We start from the raw sequence: 21,154 nt of genomic DNA on the forward strand, positions 1-21,154 counted from the left end.
AGGAGATCACCCCTTGGGTCCCTAGCTCCTTAGAATCCCTATCCAGGGGTATGATGATGAGAGGAGAGAATTTCCAATGTCTGAGAACTGGGCATTTAGGGCATGTCTTAGTTGCCGATGAAGGATGCTAAATGGGAGCTGATTATGGCAAAGACCTTTTATGGGACTATGAGGCTGAATGTTCCAGATCATATAGGAATTTAGGCAGGGCTCTAATTTTAATGCCATTCTCCCAGCTACTGACAGAGGGAGGTTTCCCCATATTCTAATTTTCTCCTGCAGGAACGACAGTAGGGGATATATTTAAATTATGGAGCTGTGTGTCACTTCTTGCTATTTGTATACCTAGATATTTAAAGTGGCAAACTATTCGTAGGCTGCAGAATTCATTCCCAACTTTCCATCCCATAATGCTTAGAGGTAACAACATAGATTTCTGCCAGTTAGACCAGAGAACCGGACAAATTCATCAATCAGATCCCCGGCTCAATCTTTAAAGTATTTTTTCTATGAAACAACAGAGCATTTCGGAGAATAAAATACCCTGCTGCATTTGTGCAGCCAGGCTGCGATATATGTTGCCTGTAGTTTTGGGCAGCATGAATTACATCACAGGTTCCCTTTTAATCTTTGTTAGATCCTGTGTTCGGATATTGCTGTTATAGACCTGTTATGGCGCCCTCTAGTGTTCTTTTGATTTCCCCATGAGAACATTCACCTAATGCATGGGTGGGGAATCTTTTTTTTCTACCAAGGGCCATTTGGATATTTATACCATCCTTCTGGGGCCGTCCAAATTCTGCACAAACTCCATCCAGAAAGTACGTCCTGACGCTGGCACTGGTGTCAGGATGTAATTTTTCATTGCCCGTGCCCCAGCGTTCAGTAGTGAGCACTGTGTGAGCGTGCTCACAGAGGAAGAAGAAATTAAAAGGCCAGCGGCCATCAATGTCGAAGCAGTGCGGTCCCCAGGAATCTGCCCGGGGGCTGGCAAAAAGGTCATCCCGCGGGCCTGAGGTTCTCCACCCCTGACCTAATGTGTTCAGTGCTGATGGCCAGTGCTCAGTCCAGCTGCCTGGAGCCTCTCGAACATGGTGAGGTGACCAACCAAAAACAGTTATATTCTCACGGACACTGAACACAATAAAAGGACATTCACAGGAACAATCGTAAACCCCATAACACTTAAAAAGCCGCAATATCCACACATTGAACCATCTTTGTTTTATTGATTTAATTTCAGTTTTTGTGTGTGCTGATTGTAGGACAACCCCCCTTTAAGGAATGTGTTTGATATATTGGTAATTTAATTATACCTGATTTCTCAGATTTGTAGCAGAAGGGTATGTTGAATCCTCTGGGCCACCACCTCCCATGTGCAGTTATACTGGTGACTTATAAATTGGCAGTGGAGCCTTTGGGCCCCTCGGGCACCAGAGCTCCTATATGGCTGCGACTACTACACCCTCCACAGCTATTGCCCTGTTTGTTGGTCAGTTTTGGGGATTTATAGGGCTGTGGGCAAGAACCTGATTATTTGTAGTCAGTGATGAATCATAGCTATGTTTTTTTTACTTAAGCTGAGATCTACTTTTTAATTTTTCTTCTTGAGATTTTCAGTTCCATTATGAAGGTTTGTGGACTTCAGCCGAAGGACTGTAAAGAACCCCTGAGGCTGGAAGAACAGAAGCTGACTACACCCCTGGATATGCCTGAGCTGGTGAGGACAGCTTTCTACACTGTTCTGTATGGACACATGCTGTATATCTACATTACAGCTTCTATACATTTCCCATTCACAGGAGCTCCAGGATGCCGTGATTTATCTTTGTGACACTTCTACCACAATTTGGGCTTTTCTTGAAATATTTCCAGTGGCTTCTGACACCCTCCAGAAACATAACTTCCTCAGCAGGTATAGAAGTATTTGGGAGTATTGGAATCTCTATATGGCTAATAAAAGTTAAAAGGAACATGTCATATGAAAAAAAAACGCTATTAACCTGCAGCCAGCACTGACTGACAGCCGGCCCTATTGCTGAGCTGCTGTCAGTCACTGTCGGGGGCACAGTTACAGCCCCCACTCTATAGACACAGAGCGTTGATTGAAACCGTGCCGGCGCCGTCCACCTCGTGACGGAAGTGCGAACGTTACCGGGAGGAATAAAGTTAATTTCCTCCCAGCAGCGGGAGTCCAAGTGCCGGCACCAGGCAGGTTACGAACGCGATTAAACCACAGATTAACTCCATATCTGCAGATTAATTGCATTTTTTTATGTGACCGGTTCCCTTTAAGAGAACATTTGGACAAAAGAAACTCTCTAGACTTTTTTGTAGTTTAGACAAAACTGAACATAACACACAAGGCCTTATATAAATATAGTAGATGTATGATAAGTTATAAGTCCGGTTAACAAAACTAAAATTGCCTAAAGTTACGGTCCATTTCAAGAGAATGTATCATGATTTTTTTTTGTATTAATAATTTGATTATATAATCAATTATTTTTAATACAAAATTATATATCGTGTTTTAACATTTATCAATTATTTCTTTCTGCAGCCGATGGGGGCTGCCATTTTTATTTGCTGGTGTGTAAGTGTTTGAGCACGACACTTACACACTGCAAATACTGCAGACCCTGGCCATAGGAGACCATAGTTAGTATCCAACCACATCTCCTACACTGTGGCTGCCTCAACTTTGACCTGAGTACGCCCCATGGGCAGTCCAGTTCACAGCTGTGGGAGGAGCCAGACGCTATTTTGCTGTAGTCCAGAGCTGTACTCTGAGCTACAGTTTCCACCTGCATCAGGGCGGCAAACGGTAAGCGCAGGTCGGCAATCTGGCTACCGAGCTGTTCTCACCACTTGAAGAAGTTACCGCTGCGGCCCTGCGCTGAGTGGTGAGAGCAGTGCTGCGAAGGAGATTTCTTCCAGCGTACGGATGGTAGCCAAGTATTACAATACCAGGCTGCCTGACCTGTTCTCTCTGCCACTGTTAGCGCTGCAGTGTCCAGAGCACAGCAGAGAAATCATCATGTTGCTGTGCTCTGAGCACTGACTCAGCTCTTCTATGTCAGTGTATGCCTCCTTCAGATTTCTGTATTGCAGAGACGTCTAAATGAGACTTTACTGCTGCGTCTGCAAAGTGCGTCAGAAGTCTCATTCAGACGTCCATGCACTGCAGACGTAGCAGAGCCATGTATCTAATCCCATCATGCGTGATACTCCACTTAGCCCTGTATCTAATCCCATCATGTGTGATACTCAGCTGAGTCATACATCTAATCCCAATTTGTGTGATACACTCCTTATATCAATCCTATCTTCTGTGATACACTCTGTATCTAATCTCATCCTGTGTGATAAACTCTGCTGAGCCATGAATCTAATCCCAGCGCGTGATACAGCTAGCAGCACCAACAAACAGAAGCGGCGCTGCCAACTGTCCCCGGGGACACTGTCCACATCTTAATATCACTTTGCAGTCACCAACATACTGTCTCTGCACAGTGATCCTTGACTTCATCCTCTCTTATCCTGTTACAAACACCCAGAAGGGTAGGAGAGGAGCGACATCAGACACATATGAGCAGATCCCGCCCACATTTACTGCAGTCGTAATGTGAGCTTGGGAGTACACTAGGTTTTCATGGCAGATTTCAGCAGCCGCTCCCCATAGTGTTTAAAAGTGGAAAATATCAAAGATTGTTAAAGGAGTTGTCCAGTACTTTTTACAATGGCCCCAATGTCCCCCAATATACACTGCTCAAAAAAATAAAGGGAACACTTAAACAACAGAATATAACTCCAAGTAAATCAAACTTCTGTGAAATCAAACTGTCCACTTAGGAAGCAACACTGATTGACAATCAATTTCACATGCTGTTGTGCAAATGGAATAGACAATAGATGGAAATTATTGGCAATTATCAAGACACACTCAATAAAGGAGTGGTTCTGCAGGTGGGGACCACAGACCACATCTCAGTACCAATGCTTTCTGGCTGATGTTTTGGTCACTTTTGAATGTTGGTTGTGCTTTCACACTCGTGGTAGCATGAGACGGACTTTACAACCCACAGAAGTTGCTCAGGTAGTGCAGCTCATCCAGGATGGCACATCAATGCGAGCTGTGGCAAGAAGGTTTGCTGTGTCTGTCAGCGTAGTGTCCAGAGGCTGAAGGCACTACCAGGAGACAGGCCAGTACACCAGGAGACGTGCAGGGGGCCGCAGGAGGGCAACAAGCCAGTAGCAGGACCGCTACCTCCACCTTTGTGCAAGGAGGAACAGGAGGAGCACTGCCAGAGCCCTGCAAAATGTCCCCCAGCAGGCCACAAATGTGCATGTGTCTGCACAAACAGTTAGAAACCGACTCCATAAGGGTGGTATGAGGGCCCGACGTCCACAGATGGGGGTTGTGCTTTCATTTGCCACAGAACACCAGGATTGGTAAAGTCGCCACTGGCACCCTGTGCTCTTCACAGATGAAAGCAGGTTCACACCGAGTACATGTGACAGACGTGGCAGAGTCTGGAGACGCCGTGGAGAGCGATCTGCTGCCTGCAACATCCTTCAGCATGACCGGTTTGGCAGTGGGTCAGTAATGGTGTGGGGTGGCATTTCTTTGGAGGGCCGCACAGCCCTCCATGTGCTCGTCAGAGGTAGCCTGACTGCCATTAGGTACAGAGATGAGATCCTCAGACCCCTTGTGAGACCATATGCTGGTGCGGTTGGCCCTGGGTTCCTCCTAATGCAGGACAATGCCAGACCTCATGTGGCTGGAGTGTGTCAGCAGTTCCTGCAAGATGAAGGCATTGAAGCTATGGACTGGCCCTCCCACTCCCCAGACCTGAATCCGATTGAGCACATCTGGGACATCATGTCTCGCTCCATCCACCAACGTCACGTTGCACCACAGACTGGCCAGGAGTTGGCGGATGCTTTAGTCCAGGTCTGGGAGGAGATCCCACAGGAGACCATCCGCAACCTCATCAGGAGCATGCCCAGGCGTTGTAGGGAGGTCATACAGGCAAGTGGAGGCCACACACAATACTGAGCCTCATTTTGACTTGTTTTAAGGACATTACATCAAAGTTGGATCAGCCTGTAGTGTGTTTTTCCACTTTAATTTTGGGGGTGACTCCAAATCCAGGCCTCCATTGGTTAATAAATTTGATTTCCATTGATGATTTGTGTGTGATTTTGTTGTCGGCACATTCAACTATGTCCAGAACAAAGTATTCATTGAGAATATTTCATTCATTCAGATCTAGGATGTGTTATTTGAGTGTTCCCTTTATTTTTTTGAGCAGTGTATTTAGCCTGTGCAGATAAGCGTTTTCGTAAATACTTTTAGTTGTCTTTATTGCCTGTGAGCGGCAGGGCAGTGGAAGGAAGAGCCGGCTGCAGCCGGGGGTCACGTGATGCCTGTCAGCGGCCAGCGATAGCGCCGCTCACAGGCAATAAAGACAACTAAAAGTATTTACGAAAACGCTTATCTGCACAGGCTAAATACATTGAGGCCATTGTAAAAAGTACTGGACAACTTCTTTAAGTTATTTTTCATATTTTATACCATTAAAAATAGTAATATTTTTGTAAAAAAAAGGTTAATACTTTACATTTTTTCAATTGCTGAAAATTTTTTTGGGATGACTCCTTCACTTTAAATGGCTTATCTCAGCCATTAAACAGCCGATCAGCTGCAAGCCTATGGTTCTGTATAGTCAGGGCTACAATGAAGAATCTAGCTCCTAAGGAAGCTCGTTTCCGATTATTGGCATGTCTAAATTGTCCTGGCCTATGCAGTGAGGTAAATAGATTTTTTTTTACCTAGATAAATGGGCATAAAACTAAAAATTAATAAGATTAAACAGATAAGGAGGGGCAAGGTAGCAATCCAAGGAGTGTTACCAGCTATCTTCCAATTAAAGAGGTATTTCCATCATATATTCTAGCTGTTCTACCCTATATCATAACATTATGATAAGTAAAAATTTGATCTCTTGGACCCCTGATGCTGTAGAGAACAAAATGACAGAGTTCCCTTTCAACACATGGAGTGTGTGGAAGTGTCACAGTGCCGAAAAGATCACTGAAGGATCGGCAGGGGTCTCAGTAGTTGGTCTCCATTGGTTAAAAATAGTAGCAATAGTGCTATCACTTAATGTTATAGGAACACGCACTTTAGCTTGACAGTGATGTAAAAAAAAATGTGTTCTATCAATATGAGGTTGAGATATTGCATTTATTCAGTAATTTTGGATATTAATTGTATTTATTTTATTCTTTTCAGTTTGTGCTCTTTTTATGAAGTGTGCTGCTCAGAGCTTGAATCGGCAATAATAAAACGGAAATTTCAGGATAAGAGGTATGTATAATTAACTGAAACCCTCTGGCATGGAAATGAGCAAAATAGACTAGAAAAGTATTATATTAATATTAAACATGCCCCAATGACTCTTCCCGCAACCAACTACCGCCCCCAGCTACCTCATTGTAAAGCCCTAGTTATGTCAGTGACCAACAGCCTGACCTTATTTAAATGCTGCCAAGCTCGTAGAGCTTGTAAGATCCTCTTTAAGGGGTTATTCCTATTTCATACATTCATGGCTTTTTGGTAGGCCAACCCTCCTGTGACTGCTGTAAAATCACAGTTATTCCTGAATAGCTGAGATGGGAAAGGAAACCTTTTAATTCTAGTTTCTTTTTCCATAAATGTTGTCACGCTCGCAGGTGGTGCATGTGGTTTGTGGACCCACTATGCCATGGGGCCAGGCTTACCTAGGAGGGGCGTAACTAAGCAGCTACCTGGAGCTCACTGAAGATCCTGATGGTGGAGTCAGGCTTGAGCTGCAGGTTTCCGCCAGGTTCCTCTTATAGGCAGTCCCCGGTGCTGCAGCTGTTGAGGTTCGCTGACACGGATTGGACTCTTGAGTCACTGGTAGAACAGGATTTGGACTCCGTTCAGACTACACAGGTTCTGGATCCTTAGGCAGAATGGATACTGACACTAACAGACAGAGCTGGATTCAGATACTGTAACAGGATGCGACAGTACGGACTCTGAAACTCTAACCAGGACTGACATAGGTGCAAGTTCTAGTGCCGCCGGTGCGGCTTCAGGGTTCAGGTGCCGCCGCTGCGGCTTCAGGGTTCAGGTGCAGCTTCAGGGTTCAGGCCCTGGCCACACAAGGACCAGGGGTTCGGGGTTCAGGCCCTGGCCACACAAGGACCAGGGGTTCGGGGTTCAGGCCCTGGCCTCACAAGGACCAGGGGTTCGGGGTTCAGGCCCTATCCTCACAAGCACCAGGGGTTCGGGGTTCAGGCCCTGGCCTCACAAGGACCAGGGGTTCGGGGTTCAGGCCCTGGCCTCACAAGGACCAGGGGTTCGGGGTTCAGGCCTTGGCCTCACAAGGACCAGGGGTTCGGGGTTCAGGCCTTGGCCTCACAAGGACCACCGGTTCGGGGTTCAGGCCCTGGCCTCACAAGGACCACCGGTTCGGGGTTCAGGCCCTGGCCTCACAAGGACCAGGGGTTCCGGTTCAGGGACTGAGACTTGGCAACTCACTAGTTGCACAAACACTGACTAATGAGAGAACGTTGCTCAGGCACCTCCCGACTGGGGATGGTGCCTGTTATACTAAATGCCTCTCAGCCATTGGCTAGGGGCATTTTCACAGTGCGCACACTGCCTCTTTAAGAACAGGGGGGCGTGCACACTATGCATGCCGCTGGGAAGCTTGTGCTGTGTGCACAGGGAGGAGGAAGCAGGAGACTTGGAGCTCACCGCGCAGCCGGGGTGGTGAATATGTCAGCGTCCCTGCATGGAGGGGGCAGGGGAACGATGCAGGGGTGCCGGCTTTAGTGTTACAAATGCATTCTAGAAATTCATAAAAATCTTTGGGAACCGTATAATATCCTTGACCTAATGTAATTATACCGCCTGGCATGATCTAATGGTCGGGTGTGAGAATGAATGCTCAGCCAGAATCTAGGCTAAGTTACAAATGGTCGTGTTCTGGCCCCATGAATTAAGTAACATTAATGTACGACGTAAATAATTACTTGTCTGGGGTTTTAGAAGCAGAAATGGGCAATCACTTAGACATTGGTGATACTGTAAACATAAACTTATCTATTAGTTTGGTACATAATATATTAGCATTTCATTGTGGATTTCTCTTTTGGGTTGCTAGCGTTCAGCTCGACCTCTGGAGGAGACTGTGTCACTCCCGGAAGAAGTTATTAGAAATCTCCCATATCATCATCAGCAATACGTGTTTGCAGCCCATCCTGGAGCACAGGTACATGGAGTATATTTGTGCCTTTCTCCTCCCGTCATTCCTTGACAGTGCCCCATTATCAATCTGAGTATCTTTTTATTTATTTTTTTTAGAGCAGAAAATAATCAACCCTTTGTGGAGGAATTTCTACAAATATTAACAAATCTACTTCCTGAGAGGAGGTAATGGCATATTCAGAGTAAAAACACATTGCTACTACAATGCACAAATATGTACTGTATATCTGTATACCACAATTAGGCTCTCTGAGACACAGATAACAATATTAAAGGGTTACCCAAAATGTTAAAATAGCCTAGCAATATTAGCTTGGTTGGCAGTCTCTGATGTTTTGGCAATATATATATATTTTTTATCCCTATCAATGTAATCTCATTTTTTTCATTTGTCTCATTGGGGACAGAGAACCATGCATACACTGACTGAGCTGTGAGGAGTTGTTTTCACTGGTACTTTTTTGGGGGGGTTGGGTGGGGGTGCAAGTTTCCATAATCCCATTACGGTGCCATTAAAACAAAAAGTAAGTAGATTTTTGATACTCACACGAATCGTTTTTGCTGCGTTTCCGTGGCGGTTTTTCCACCGCGGAAACGCTGCGCAAAGCTCTTGCCAATCGGTCTGCCAGGTATTGCAATGGTAATCCTGATGTGCTGTGCACATTAAGCGGAAATTTCCCCTCAGGATTACCATTGCGGAAAAAAACGCAGCATGTCCATTCTTATTTGACCGCCGCTCCAGCTGATAACAGCGAGAGCAGCGCGGCCGGGGGGAGCAGTAGTCTCTTCAGCCGAGCCGGCATGCCCGCGGTTAAAAAAAAAAAAACTATACTCACCTGTCCAGCGCCCCTTTGTGTCCTCCTGATCCTCGGTCCCCGGCGATGCTCTACTCCCGGCGGCCGGTGGTACACTGCAGGGAGAGCACTCGTTCCCAGCAGTGTACTGCGCTGCCAGGACCTGCGGTTACTTGAACGATAAGCTGATCGCGGTCACGTAAGCTCACCACCAGATCAGCTGATCTTTAGCTGATGAACCCCAGCAGCTCCAGCAGCATGTACACTGACAGGAGTGATTTTACACTCCTGTCAGTATACATTGCTGTCTTCTACAGCAGTGACATCAGTGATTGCTGATGTCACTGCTGTAGAAGTGACCCGGATCGCCGAGGAACAATCGTTGGCAGTAATCGTGGACTGCGTCGTGACGGCGGACAGGTGAGGGATATGGTTGTTTTTTTTGTTTGTTTTTTTTACTTTTTTTCCAGAAGATTGAAGGCTTTGGGGACTGACAGCGCAATAAAAAAAATTTTATTTAAATAAAATACTTTATTCTGGCCATGTATTTATTGAAAATGCGGCGATAACTTTACTACGCAGTTAGTAATGGCGAGCGGGCGTCTTATAGACGTCCTCCATTACTAACCTGGGCTTAGCGTCAGCCACCAATACAAAGCTGACGTGAACCGCAACCCCATTACCCCACTCGCCACCACTACAAGGCAGCGCCAGATTTAGTGCATCTCATGGATGCGCCATTTCTGGGACTGCTGAGGGGTGATATTAAGAGCCGCGGAGGTGGCTAGTATTCATGGCCCCTTCCCTGGCTATTAATATCAGCACGCAGCTGTCTGTTTAGCCTTTTCTAGATTTTATAGGGGGACCCCACGTCAATTTTTTTCTGGGGTCCCCCTGTAATCTATGCAGTAAGGCTAAATAAAAAGCTGTTGGCTGATATTAATAGCCAGGGAACATTGTTGGCTAATGGCCCCTTCCCTGGCTACTAATATCAGCCCCCAGCGGTTGGCTTTCCCTCTGCTGGTTATAAAAATGAAGCGGGAGCCCACGCCATTTTTTTTTTTTTTTTTTAATTTGGGCTCTGTGTCCACGATCCGGACGTAGCAGCGCTTTGGACGCATATTTTTTGCTGCGTCCAAAACGTTGCATTCTATTGAACGCAGGTAAATCCACATGTGTTTACTGAACCATGCATATTTACCGCATTCAATACATTCTAGTGGTCAAATTTCTGTTGCGAAGAATAGCGACTCCGCAAGAGAATTTGACATGCTGCGGTCCTGAAAGACGCGCCGCATGTCAGTGTCCATGGGTGATTCGCAGCCTCTGATGCACGCATAGTGGACATGGGATTTTAGAAATCCCATCCACTATGCTGTAACATCTGGATGCTGCGGGTTTGACGCTGCATAGGCACGCAGCGTCAACCCTGCAGTGGCTCTTGACCGTGTCCACGTACCCAAACTCACCCGCAGCATGTTAATTTCTGTAGTTTACACGCTAGTCTCCACTACAGATTTTGACCGATTGAAGTGTCATTATATGCGGTGGATTCACTTGTACCAACAACAAAAGTGCGGCATCAGAACACTGCGTTTTGGACGCAGCAAAAATACTCTGTGTCCAAAGCGCTGCTAAGTGCTGATCGGGGGGGCGTAGACGCTATGAAACAGCTGTGAGCCAGGGACCATGTTTGCCTAATGGCACCTTCCTAGGCTAAAAATAGTATCTCACAGCTGCCCCAGAAATTACATGAATGGAAATGCTAATGAGATTGGGTGAATGGGATTAGCTGATGCCTAGCTGTTTTGTTTGGTGATCATAAGGTGTCAATTAGACCCCTTCATCACCCAACCTAATTAAAATAAAGTAAAGAGTTAAATAAACACACAGACACACTTTATTTGAAATATACAGACACATTCTTTAATCATTTAAATTAATCAATATACTCACCCAAGTTCTGACTGTAATCCAAGGGTTTAAGCAATGTCCCACCAAATAACTTTATTTAGCTCCAAAAAGCATTCATTGATGTACAAAAACCGTATCAAAAAACGCTTCAAAATCGCACGTTTTTCCTGCCAAGGAGATGCAGAAACGCTCAGGAAATTTCTGCTTCAAATCCTGAACGTGCGCACATAGCCTAAAATCTGTTTCTTTTAGCCTTCATTAGTGAACACAGAACCACGGGACACAGAATCATGGGATAGTCTGATGCCACCTGGAGGTTGACACTATTATTGCATTTAAATAAAATTGGTTCCTCCCCAGCAGACTATACCTTGCCTTCTGGAGTCAGGCTTCCTCTGTCTCAGACCTGTCTTATGCGCTAACCATTTTTATTTTGTGTTTCTCAGATTGATGTTACTGGGTGTAATTGTTTCACCCACGTAGTGACAGAGTACAGGCTGTAATAGTTCAGTCCGTATCCTCTCTCGTCGATGTGGCCTGACCAATGTACTTTGACACTGTCGGTAGTCAGGTACTGGGACGGACGTCCGTAAAGCAACAAGCTCTTGCCTACCGCCCCACATAGCGTGCGTGGAGCAGAAGTTAAAGGTATCCGGATCTTTTTTCTCTTTCTCTTTCTCTTTCTCTTTCTCTCTTTCTCTTTCTCTCTCTCTTTCTCTTTCTCTTTCTCTCTCTCTCTCTCTCTCTCTCTCTCTCTCTTTCTCTCTCTCTTTCTCTCTCTCAACGCCGGGTTCTCTTCCTCCTTACGGCGCGGCACAGAAGCAGCTCAGCATCTTCATCCCCATGGGATAGCACCTCACAGGGGGAACAGATTCCTACAACGTAGAGTTGTAGGCTACTGGGGGCTGATACTGAGCACTCTAACAGTTTTGTGTCACTGTTTAATGGACTTTTAGTTTCTTTTTGCCTCTATCACTCATATCTGAGTCTAGAGAGGACCGTGCATGTCCATTAGCGCAGCCGGTCACTTTCTATGCTTGTGTAACTTGTAATAGTAAGTTTTCCACTGGTCAGCCTGTACCCCTCCTGCTTCTTTGCTGGTAGCCGGGACTTCTATGACATGTGAGGAAAATATGGCCCCTCCTAGGCTAGGCTTGTGATTTAGCTTAGTCTGTAGCTGAACTAGCAAGGGGTGTCCAGGACATTGGTTACAGTTGTAGAACGATTGCCCGTGACTACTACCGCCCCAGGAGCTCCGATCGCTGCTGAGCGTGAATCGGATCCTCCAGCCACCTAGCACCAAACAGGCTCGGGTAACCTATTCGTCCCATTTGCTTTCACAGGGGAAGCGCCCAGATTCCTTTTCCTCTCCTCAAGGTATTCTCTCCCCTCAGCGCTCAGAATCCAGTTCAAGTTCGGAGTCCGTTCTAGATCCATATCAGGTGGGAAAGCTGAGTAAGATGGTGGAGAGTTTAGTGTTGGCTGTTGATGCCTCTGTGGGAGTGACTGCTGCGCCACCCCCTCCCTTTACCGAAACAGTGTTTTGTTTTTTTTTTTGTTTGTTTTTTAGGAGGGATAAGCGCGTGGCTAGATCCTTTTTTAACCATGAGGAATTTATAGAGGTTTTACAGAGAGCATGGGAACACCCAGACAGATGCTTTCAGAAGCATAGTCGTGTGGAGGTGTTCTATCCCTTCCCAGCAGAGCTTGTTGCCTCTTGGTCTACTCCACCGATGGTAGACATTCCGGTATCTCGCTTATCTAAGATGACCACTCTACTCTTGTGGAGGTTGCGGCACTTAAGGACTCCACAGATAGACGCAAAGAATCTGGCGAGATCTGCTTTTGAAGCGCCAGGTTTTGCCCTTTGCCCAGCTTTTTCTGCCAATTGGGTCTCCAACACTTTGACGGCGTGGGCTAAGCATTTGCGACAGTTTCTTGGCTGGTTCCCAGGATTTGGAAGTAGCCAAGATCACGGATCAGATTGCGCAGGCAGGGAAGTATCTTTGTTCAAAATCCTTAGATGCAGCAGCGTGCTCTGCCCAGGCGGTAAGTAATTGCATGGCGATTCGCTGCAGGCTGTGGCTCAAGGTGTGGAGAGTGGACCTAGCTTCAAAAAGATCGCTGACAGGACTACCATTCCAGGGATCTCGCTTATTTGGAACAAGGCTAGATAAGATGATTTCGGAAGCTACAAGTGGCAGAGGCACCCTGCTTCCTCAGTCCAGGGCCAGACGTACTTTTTGGAGGCTTGAGGCCTTGCATGTCTGCCCTTTTCATCAGTTTCCAGCACTGGACGAGTCTGGTTGGTAGGTTAGGCAGAAGGTCTCCCAGGAGAGCTACCTTTAGACCAACACCACTAGGACACCTTACTGGATCAGGAGCTAGGCCATCCGGGTCCAGAGGCAACATGAAGGTCAGTGCTTGACGGGTGGCCCCCACTCGGGGATTCTTCCCAGGTGGGTGGCAGCCGCCTCCCTTTTCAGGAGGCATGGCTTGGGGTAATCAGCGATATTTGGGTCAGGGAGGTCATCTCTTCTGGTTACAGAATAGAGTTGACCATTCTACCTCAGGATCGTTTCTTTTGCTCTCGCCCTCCCAGGTCTCCCAGAGTCTATTTTGGCCAGACAATAGCTTCCCTGCTTCTGGCAGGGGTGATTGTAGGTGTTCCCTTTTCAGAACGCTTCAGGGGGTTTTATTCAAACCTATTCATCATCCCCAAAAAAGATGGCTTGGTGCGGCCTATTTTAGATTTAAGGCGCCTGAACAAATGGGTTTGGCTTTGCCGCTTCAGGATGTATTCTGGTTGGACTGTGAACCGGAAAAAGTCTATTTTGGATCTGACACAGCAGCTATGGTTTCTGGGAATGTTTTTTGACACCGTTCAGACCTCAGTATTTCTTCCAGAGGAGAAGAGATTCTCTTCAGTCTTCCATCAGAACTTTGAAGCGTACAGGCAGGCATTCCCTTCTATTTTGCATGAAAGTCCTAGGAAAGATGGTGGCAACGTTCAAGGCAGTGCCGTTTACTCCTTTTCGGTCAAGGCCTCTACAGAACACACTTCTAGCCTCTTGGGACAGGTCAATACAGTCCCTGAATTGTCAATTCGTCTCCGCCTTCTCTAGTCCGTCAGGTGGTGGTTAACGTCACCCCTGTTAACTCAGGGATGCTCTTTTTGTCCCATTCAGTAACAGGTACTCGACACAGGTGTCAGCCTTTCTGGCTGGGGAGCAAACTTCCGTCACTTGACAGTTCAGGGAGCCTGAAGCAGTAAGGAGAGACTTTTCATAATCAATGTGCTGGAGCTCAGAGTTGTCCATCTGGCTCTTTCACTTTGGCAGCACTTAGTTTGAGGGTTGCTGATCAGGGTTCAATCAGACAATGCTACTGCTGCGGCCTATATCAATCGCCAGAGGGTCACAGAAAGCTCATCAGCCATGCCAGAGGACGAAGGGATTTTGGAGTGGGCAGAGGACAAGGTTCCTCTAATCTCGGCAGTTCATATACCAGGGGTAGACAACTGGAAGACAGACTTTTTAAGTCGCCAGCAGCTACCCGCAGGAGAGTGGACTCTTCACCCAGAGGTGTTCAGACAGATTTGTCGGCAGTGGAGTACACCGGATGTCGATACATTGGCATCTAAACTAAACCATAAGGTGCCGGGACCCTCAGGCGATCGCAATCGATGCCCTGGTAATCTCTTGGTCCCAGTTCTCTCTGCCTCACCTCTTTCCACCTCTACCACTTCTACCCAGACTTCTCAAGATGATCAGGGCAGAGGGTGTTCCAGTCATTCTCTTTTCTCCAGACTGGCCTCATAGGGCCTGGTATTAGATTGTTCTAAATCTCCTGGCAGATGTCCCATGGGCTCTTCCGGACCGCCCGGACCTTCGGTCTCGGGGTCCATTCTTCCATCCGAATTTACGGTCGCTCAATTTAACAGCGTGGCTTATGAAGCTGCGATTTTTAAGGGCAGCAGGTTTGTCTGAAACAGTCATCCAGACTTTGATTAGAGCCCAGAAGCCATCCTCGTTGCGAGTCTACCATCGCACTTGGAGGGCTTACTTTCATTGGTGTGAGTCTGCCAGTACTTCGCCAATGTATTTTTCCTTGCCAGTGCTGCTCTCCTTTTTACAGTCTGGATTGGAGGCCGGGCTAGCGCTTAAAGGGGTTGTCCAGTCTAAATTGATAAGTCTGCAGTCACTCTGTGTGACTGCAGACTTATGATTCCACCCAGCGCATGCACTGTGTGCTGCGAGGATTCACCGGTTTCTGAGCCGGGACCGGCGGGTACATATGCATTATGCATACTCCCTAGTGGGTATGGCCTCGCTCCATACACTTATATAGAGCAAGGTCGTGCTCTGACTAAAGAGCGTGGTCTCACTCCATACAAGTGTATGGAGCGAGGCTGTGCCCACTGGACCAGTTCTGGCCGGGAGTATGTATAACTCATGCATACCCTCTGGTCCCGGCTCAGAAACCAACAAATCCTCGCAGCGCACAGTGTGTGAGCTGGGGAGACTGCAGACTTATCGATTTGGACCGGACAACGCCTTTAACTCCCTCAAGGGTCAGGTGTCGGCCTTGGCTATTTTGTTTCAGAGGGATTTGGCATGTAAGCCTCAGGTTAAGACTTTTCTCCAGGGGGTGGCACACGTTAGGCCACCCTATCAGACTCACCTGGATTCTTGGAATCTGAATCTTGTTTTGGAGGCTCTTCAGTCTCCGTCTTTTGAGCCTATCAGAGAGATGTCTACACTTTTTCTTTCTTTATAAGGTAGCTTTTTTTTTATAGCCATCACTTCTATTAGGAGGGTCTTGGAGCTTTCGGCTTTGTCTTGTTGGGCTCCATACCTTGTTCTTCATCAGGATAAGGTAGTATTGAGGCCAGTTCCGTCTTTTCTCCCGAAGGTGGTCTCGAGTTTTCACCTTAACGAATATCTAGGGGTAATATTTCTCCCTGCGGAGAGTGACGTGTTAAGCACGTCAGGTGAGGAGACTTTTAAAGCCACAATGCTCCTCTGGGAAATGTGCCACCTACAGGAAGTAGCAATTAGAGTTCTAGTCCTCTTCCTCTCTGAAGAGACAATTTGCATATTTACCAGAGGAGCATTGTGGCTTTAAAAGTCTCCTCACCTGACGTGCTTAACACGTCACTCTCCGCAGGGAGAAATATTACCCCTAGATACCGGTCTGATGCCTCTCATCCGGCCAAACCAGAACTCACACTTTGCACTGACGAGGGGCAGTACCCCGAAACACAGTGTCTGCAAATTGAGTTTCTGGTCTTAGGATAAAAAGCAAAGTCATGTGATAAGGTTTGTTAAAGGGTCACTGTTGACTTTTAGGGTTGCTACTTCCTGTAAGCTCCTTAACGAAGAGATTATTTTACCTTCCTTTTGTCCGGCACCATCTCATCGTATTGAGAAGGCTCTGCACAGGTTGGACATTGTTAGAGCTGTAAAGTATTATTTATCCGCCACTGCCTGATTCAATTGTCCTGATTCCTTGTTTATTATACCAGAGGGCCCTCGTAGGAGTCAGGCTGCTTCTAAAGCAACCATTGCCTACTGGATCAAGACTGCTATTCAGGCCTATAGAGCTGAGGCCAGGGTGGCCCCATTTAGGATTAGGGCACACTCTACGGGGGCTGTGGGAGCTTCCTGGGCTGTTTTTTTATCAGGCATCGGCTTTGCAACTACGTGGGCATCGGTGCATGCATAGTCTAAGTTTTACAGGGTCCACACTTTTGCCTTGGCAGATGCAAACCTTGGTAGGAAGATTCTGCAGGCGGCAGTAGCCCAGACTTCCGTTTGAGTTATGGCAGAAGACTAGGTGGTAACAGTATGATATTTAATTCTTTCCCATCCTAGGGACTGCTTTAGGACGTCCCATGGTTCCCTGTCCCCGATGAGACGAACGAGAAAAGTAGATTTTTGGTACTCGCCGTAAAATCTGTTTCTCGTAGTCTTCATTGGGGGACACTGTTCCTTCCCTTGGTTCCCCAGTTGGGTGTGCAGTTCTGTTTCCGCTTGCCTTAATTCTTTTCTCCTCCTACTGCTTTCCCACAAAACTGAGGAAACCTGACTCCAGCAGGCTGGGTATAGTCTACTGGGGAGGAACCAATTTTATTTAAATGCAATAATAGTGTCAGCCTCCAGGTGGCAGCAGACTATCCCATGGTTCTGTGAGTACCAAAAATCTACTTATTTTTTGTTTTAATGGCACCTTAATGGGATTCTGGAAACTTATTCACCCACCCAAACCCTCCCAAAAAAAGTACCAGTGAAAACAACTCCTCACGGCTCAGTCAGTATAAGGATTTTTTTTGTATTTCAAACTCTCAGAACATGACATTCATAATGTGAAGAAAACACAAGAGTCGCCTACTTTTATGAAAAAAAAGCAAAAACAAAAACTGTGTATAAATAAAATATACAAACACACACTCGTATCACAATTATTTATTTATTTATTTTTTTGGTGTGGAGGGGAACTAAAGAAAAAGACAATTCTGCAATATTTTGCGTTTTGTGCACCATGAGTTGTTTCCATATGTATGTTTTTGGAGGTTATATAGGACTTTGATGGCTTTTTATTACATTTTTAGGAAGTGGGGTAAAAGATATTTTAGCCCCTTATTTTTTTTGTTTGTTTGTGTGTGTAGAACAATGGCAGTTGTTAATCCCTGGATGGGGGTTTCAGAGGGAGCCTCCTTCCTCTGTCTAAGCACTTAGATGCTATTGACCATGACTTCAAGGGGTTTGTTCAGACCTTGGTTCAGACCTATGTAAGTTACTGCTGACACCAATTGTAGATGGCTCAGGTTCAGCTTCTACCATGAATTGTATATATGTATACTGGTTGTTTCCTGCACAGTGACACTTCCAGGCCTGATGCAGAGCTAGTAAATGGGTCCTGTCTAGGGTTGAGCGAGTATGTTCTGTCCGAGTATGCTCGGGCCGAGCACCGAGTAGTTACAGCTGCTCGGTGATAAGGTTAAATCGCTCCCGTGTGCATGATTTGCGACTGTTTGACAGCTTTATTACATGTGAGGAATGTCTATTTCTTACACATTCCTCACATGTAATAAAACTGTCAAACAGTCGCAAATCATGCACATGGGAGCGATTCAATCATATCACCGAGCAGCTGTAAATACTCGGAGCTCGGCCCGAGCATACTCGGCCAAAGGGTTAATAGAACATACTCGCTCAACACTAGTCCTGTCCTATATTGTGGACCATAGAGAGTGCGTGGAAGGCTGACACATGATCAGCTCCTTTGTGATCCAACTAGTGCATTGTATGAAGGACGGCGGCAAAGAATGTCAAAAAAGTGCTGATGGATAATTTACGGATGGCAGAGTTTGTGGGGAAAAAATAAAGAATAAACTGGATACGTGGAATATTCTCCATGTTACATTTCTTTAATTTTCATACTTTATTATGCAGTTATACCTATTAATTTCCTGTTAACGGTTCATATCTAATGTATATTGTGCCTAATATGCAGGTTTTTGTGTGACTACGATGAGCTGTTTCCAGTAGCAGATGACATCCACTTGCTGCAACAAGTCTCCCCTTCTCTGTATCCTTTATGCATTCTCACAGTGGTAGAAAAGTTTGCATGCGGTGCCTTTCCGAGTTGCCCTTAACTCATTATCAGTGATGAAACCCGCACCAGTTATTTGTTACATGGTGTCCAGAGCACATGGGCAGACGCTCGGAGATCCAGGCCGAGTTCTGTACCACCAGCTCAGTCTACCTCTGACAGAAGCATAGAAGCGGCATGTGCACGCAGCGAGCAAAACCCCTACAACCCAGGAGAACCTGAAGTGAGCATGCATTATTATGTATATATTTATAGTATATTATACATTGTTTAAATCAAGATTTTTTGTAAAACATATCTTTGGTCATTTTTTTACATTTTCTATATCGCCATCTATATAAGAAAAAAATCTCCAGAAATAATTTTAAACCTAATAGTCTTGACACTTCTTGTTTTGTAGAATGGTCTTCTCCAGACTATTACAGTCTATGGTCCATGTAGCTGTTTTAAAGCACATGATTAAAGGGATTATCCCAAGAACAAAGTTAATTTTATAGTTGATTTTAATCAACAGATCTTGGAATAATAATAACTTCCACAATTGGATGTGTTTCAATAAAATGTTCCTGTGGTGAGATAATCTTATATATGTGCCCCTGCTGTGTACTGTGTAATGGCTGTGTCTGACCGTACAGGGACATAGTCTGATCATACCACAGCTCCTGGGCGGGGGAGGATGCAAAAGAGTATACAGACATTACAGCAGGGGATCACAGCTGATTCTTTCTGTGAGGTAAAACTGTTTAAAAACAGGTGATGAAATGTTTTACCTCACAAAAAGAATCAGCTGTGATCCCCTGCTGTAATGTCTGTATACTCTTCTGCTTCCTCCACTACCCAGGAGATGTGGTATGATCAGACCATGTTCCTGCACGGTCAGACACAGCCATTACACAGTACACAGCAGGGACACATTTATAAGATTATCTCAGCACAGGAACATTTTATTGAAACACATCCAATTGTGGAACTTATTATTATTCCAAGATCTATTGATTAAAATGAACTTTGTTTGTGGGAAATAGGCAGGATGACTGCCTCCATACTCATATACTGAAAAAAGAATGAAAATTCTTCCGTCAGAATCCAAAAAAGGATGAAGTAAAACTAAATATGACTATCTAATTTTAATTATTACAAATATTAAGGGTGAAGGATTCTCTTTAAATTAATTGCTAAACTTTTTTCACTCAGTGTGCAGGTGCTACAGCTGCTCCATTTCTTAGCGCTGTTGAGCTGGATTCTTTAGTGTCACAGGTGAAGGATTTGCTTCCTGAATTGGGTGAAGGCTTTATCTTACGATGTCTTGAAGAATATGGACACAATCCTGAAATTGTCATCAACCACTTGCTGGAGGAAAACTTGTCACCTCGTCTGCAGGAATTAGATCGCTCCATGCCCAGGTACTAAATTTAGTTGAAATCCAACAGAACGGTCATTCTTTTGTTTTATTCATTAAATACACAAGGAATATTAAACCTATCTGCTCACACCTGGCCAAAATGGGTGGCCTGACTGTTGGGACAGTTGGTCACTTCCAATTCAATCGTGCCAGATTAACAAAATGATCAAAAAGAGTAATGCACGAGAAAGTAAATTCTCCCCACTGCATAGTAAAGAGGATAACTTGATGATCACCAGAGTTAGACCCCCAGTGATGTGAAGGACAGGGCTTTGGATTCCAGTTGTGCAGATGCTCGACCACCACTTAATTTGCTGTCCATGAGACTACTGGAGACAGAAAGTACTCAATTGCTCAATTATTTCCGGCAGTCCAATAGACCATGAATTCGGCAGAGGTCAAGCATGCGCACCACCTCTGCTCCATTTCAGAAAGGACTCTGCAGAACCATATTCTTGAGATCGCTGGGGGTTTGACCTCTGGAAATCCCAGAGATCAGTTACCGTAATTATCCCTCATCTGATACATAGAGGATAATTTACTATTTTTGAAATAACCCTTTAAGTCATTTCTGTTGCATTATAAGCTCCAGATACTTTATCTTTAACTTTTTAGACAGGAGCAGGTGAATCCTTGTCCCCTTGTCACCTCGCGGTCAAATGTTTTTGCGGATGACGAATTTGATGTTTTCAATCGAGATGTTGTGGACACTTCAAGGATCTGGAAAGGAAGAAGGTAGAGAATTTATTTTTTTTTGCAATATTTAGGGCTAATTCACATGATTGTATAATTATCATATTTTCTTCTCTGCAACACAGCTCAGACATTTGCTTTGTCACCCTAACTACCAGCATCATAAATGTCTATGGTGCTGTAAAAAAAAAAAAAAAAAAAAAATGTTTGTGTATGTAGAGAAAATTTGTTTTACTGAGTGCCCTCTTCTAATGACCCACATGTAAATTTGGAACTTTAAGAATTGCTACCTAAAGAGGGTTTGCTGGTTGGCCTCGGTAATGTAAAGTCTGTGCCAGTAACACTAGGTTTCTGAGAGCGTTTTAGTTTCAGGATTTTGGGTCCAGGATTTAGGAGCGACCAAAAGATCCTGGGTGGGAAATCCCG

At 45.4% G+C, this 21,154-nt stretch overlaps 1 protein-coding gene across 1 annotated transcript in view; it reads left to right on the plus strand.

Annotated features, from left to right (window-relative positions):
- The window catches only part of ASCC2 (activating signal cointegrator 1 complex subunit 2), a 47,756-nt gene that overhangs the window by 20,373 nt on the left and 6,229 nt on the right, over positions 1 to 21,154 (plus strand). Inside the window, exons 7-15 of the mRNA XM_073671627.1 lie at positions 1,613 to 1,720; positions 1,803 to 1,915; positions 6,302 to 6,376; positions 8,205 to 8,312; positions 8,405 to 8,473; positions 18,535 to 18,609; positions 18,688 to 18,856; positions 19,828 to 20,036; positions 20,651 to 20,770. Of these exons, the coding sequence (XP_073527728.1) occupies positions 1,613 to 1,720; positions 1,803 to 1,915; positions 6,302 to 6,376; positions 8,205 to 8,312; positions 8,405 to 8,473; positions 18,535 to 18,609; positions 18,688 to 18,856; positions 19,828 to 20,036; positions 20,651 to 20,770 (1,046 nt within the window). The remainder of the gene's footprint in view (positions 1 to 1,612; positions 1,721 to 1,802; positions 1,916 to 6,301; positions 6,377 to 8,204; positions 8,313 to 8,404; positions 8,474 to 18,534; positions 18,610 to 18,687; positions 18,857 to 19,827; positions 20,037 to 20,650; positions 20,771 to 21,154) is intronic.

Source organism: Phyllobates terribilis, unplaced genomic scaffold (assembly GCF_046119375.1).
Source record: "Phyllobates terribilis strain yellow unplaced genomic scaffold, ASM4611937v1 Scaffold_1__5_contigs__length_1240528914, whole genome shotgun sequence".
Lineage (NCBI taxonomy): Eukaryota > Metazoa > Chordata > Amphibia > Anura > Dendrobatidae > Phyllobates > Phyllobates terribilis.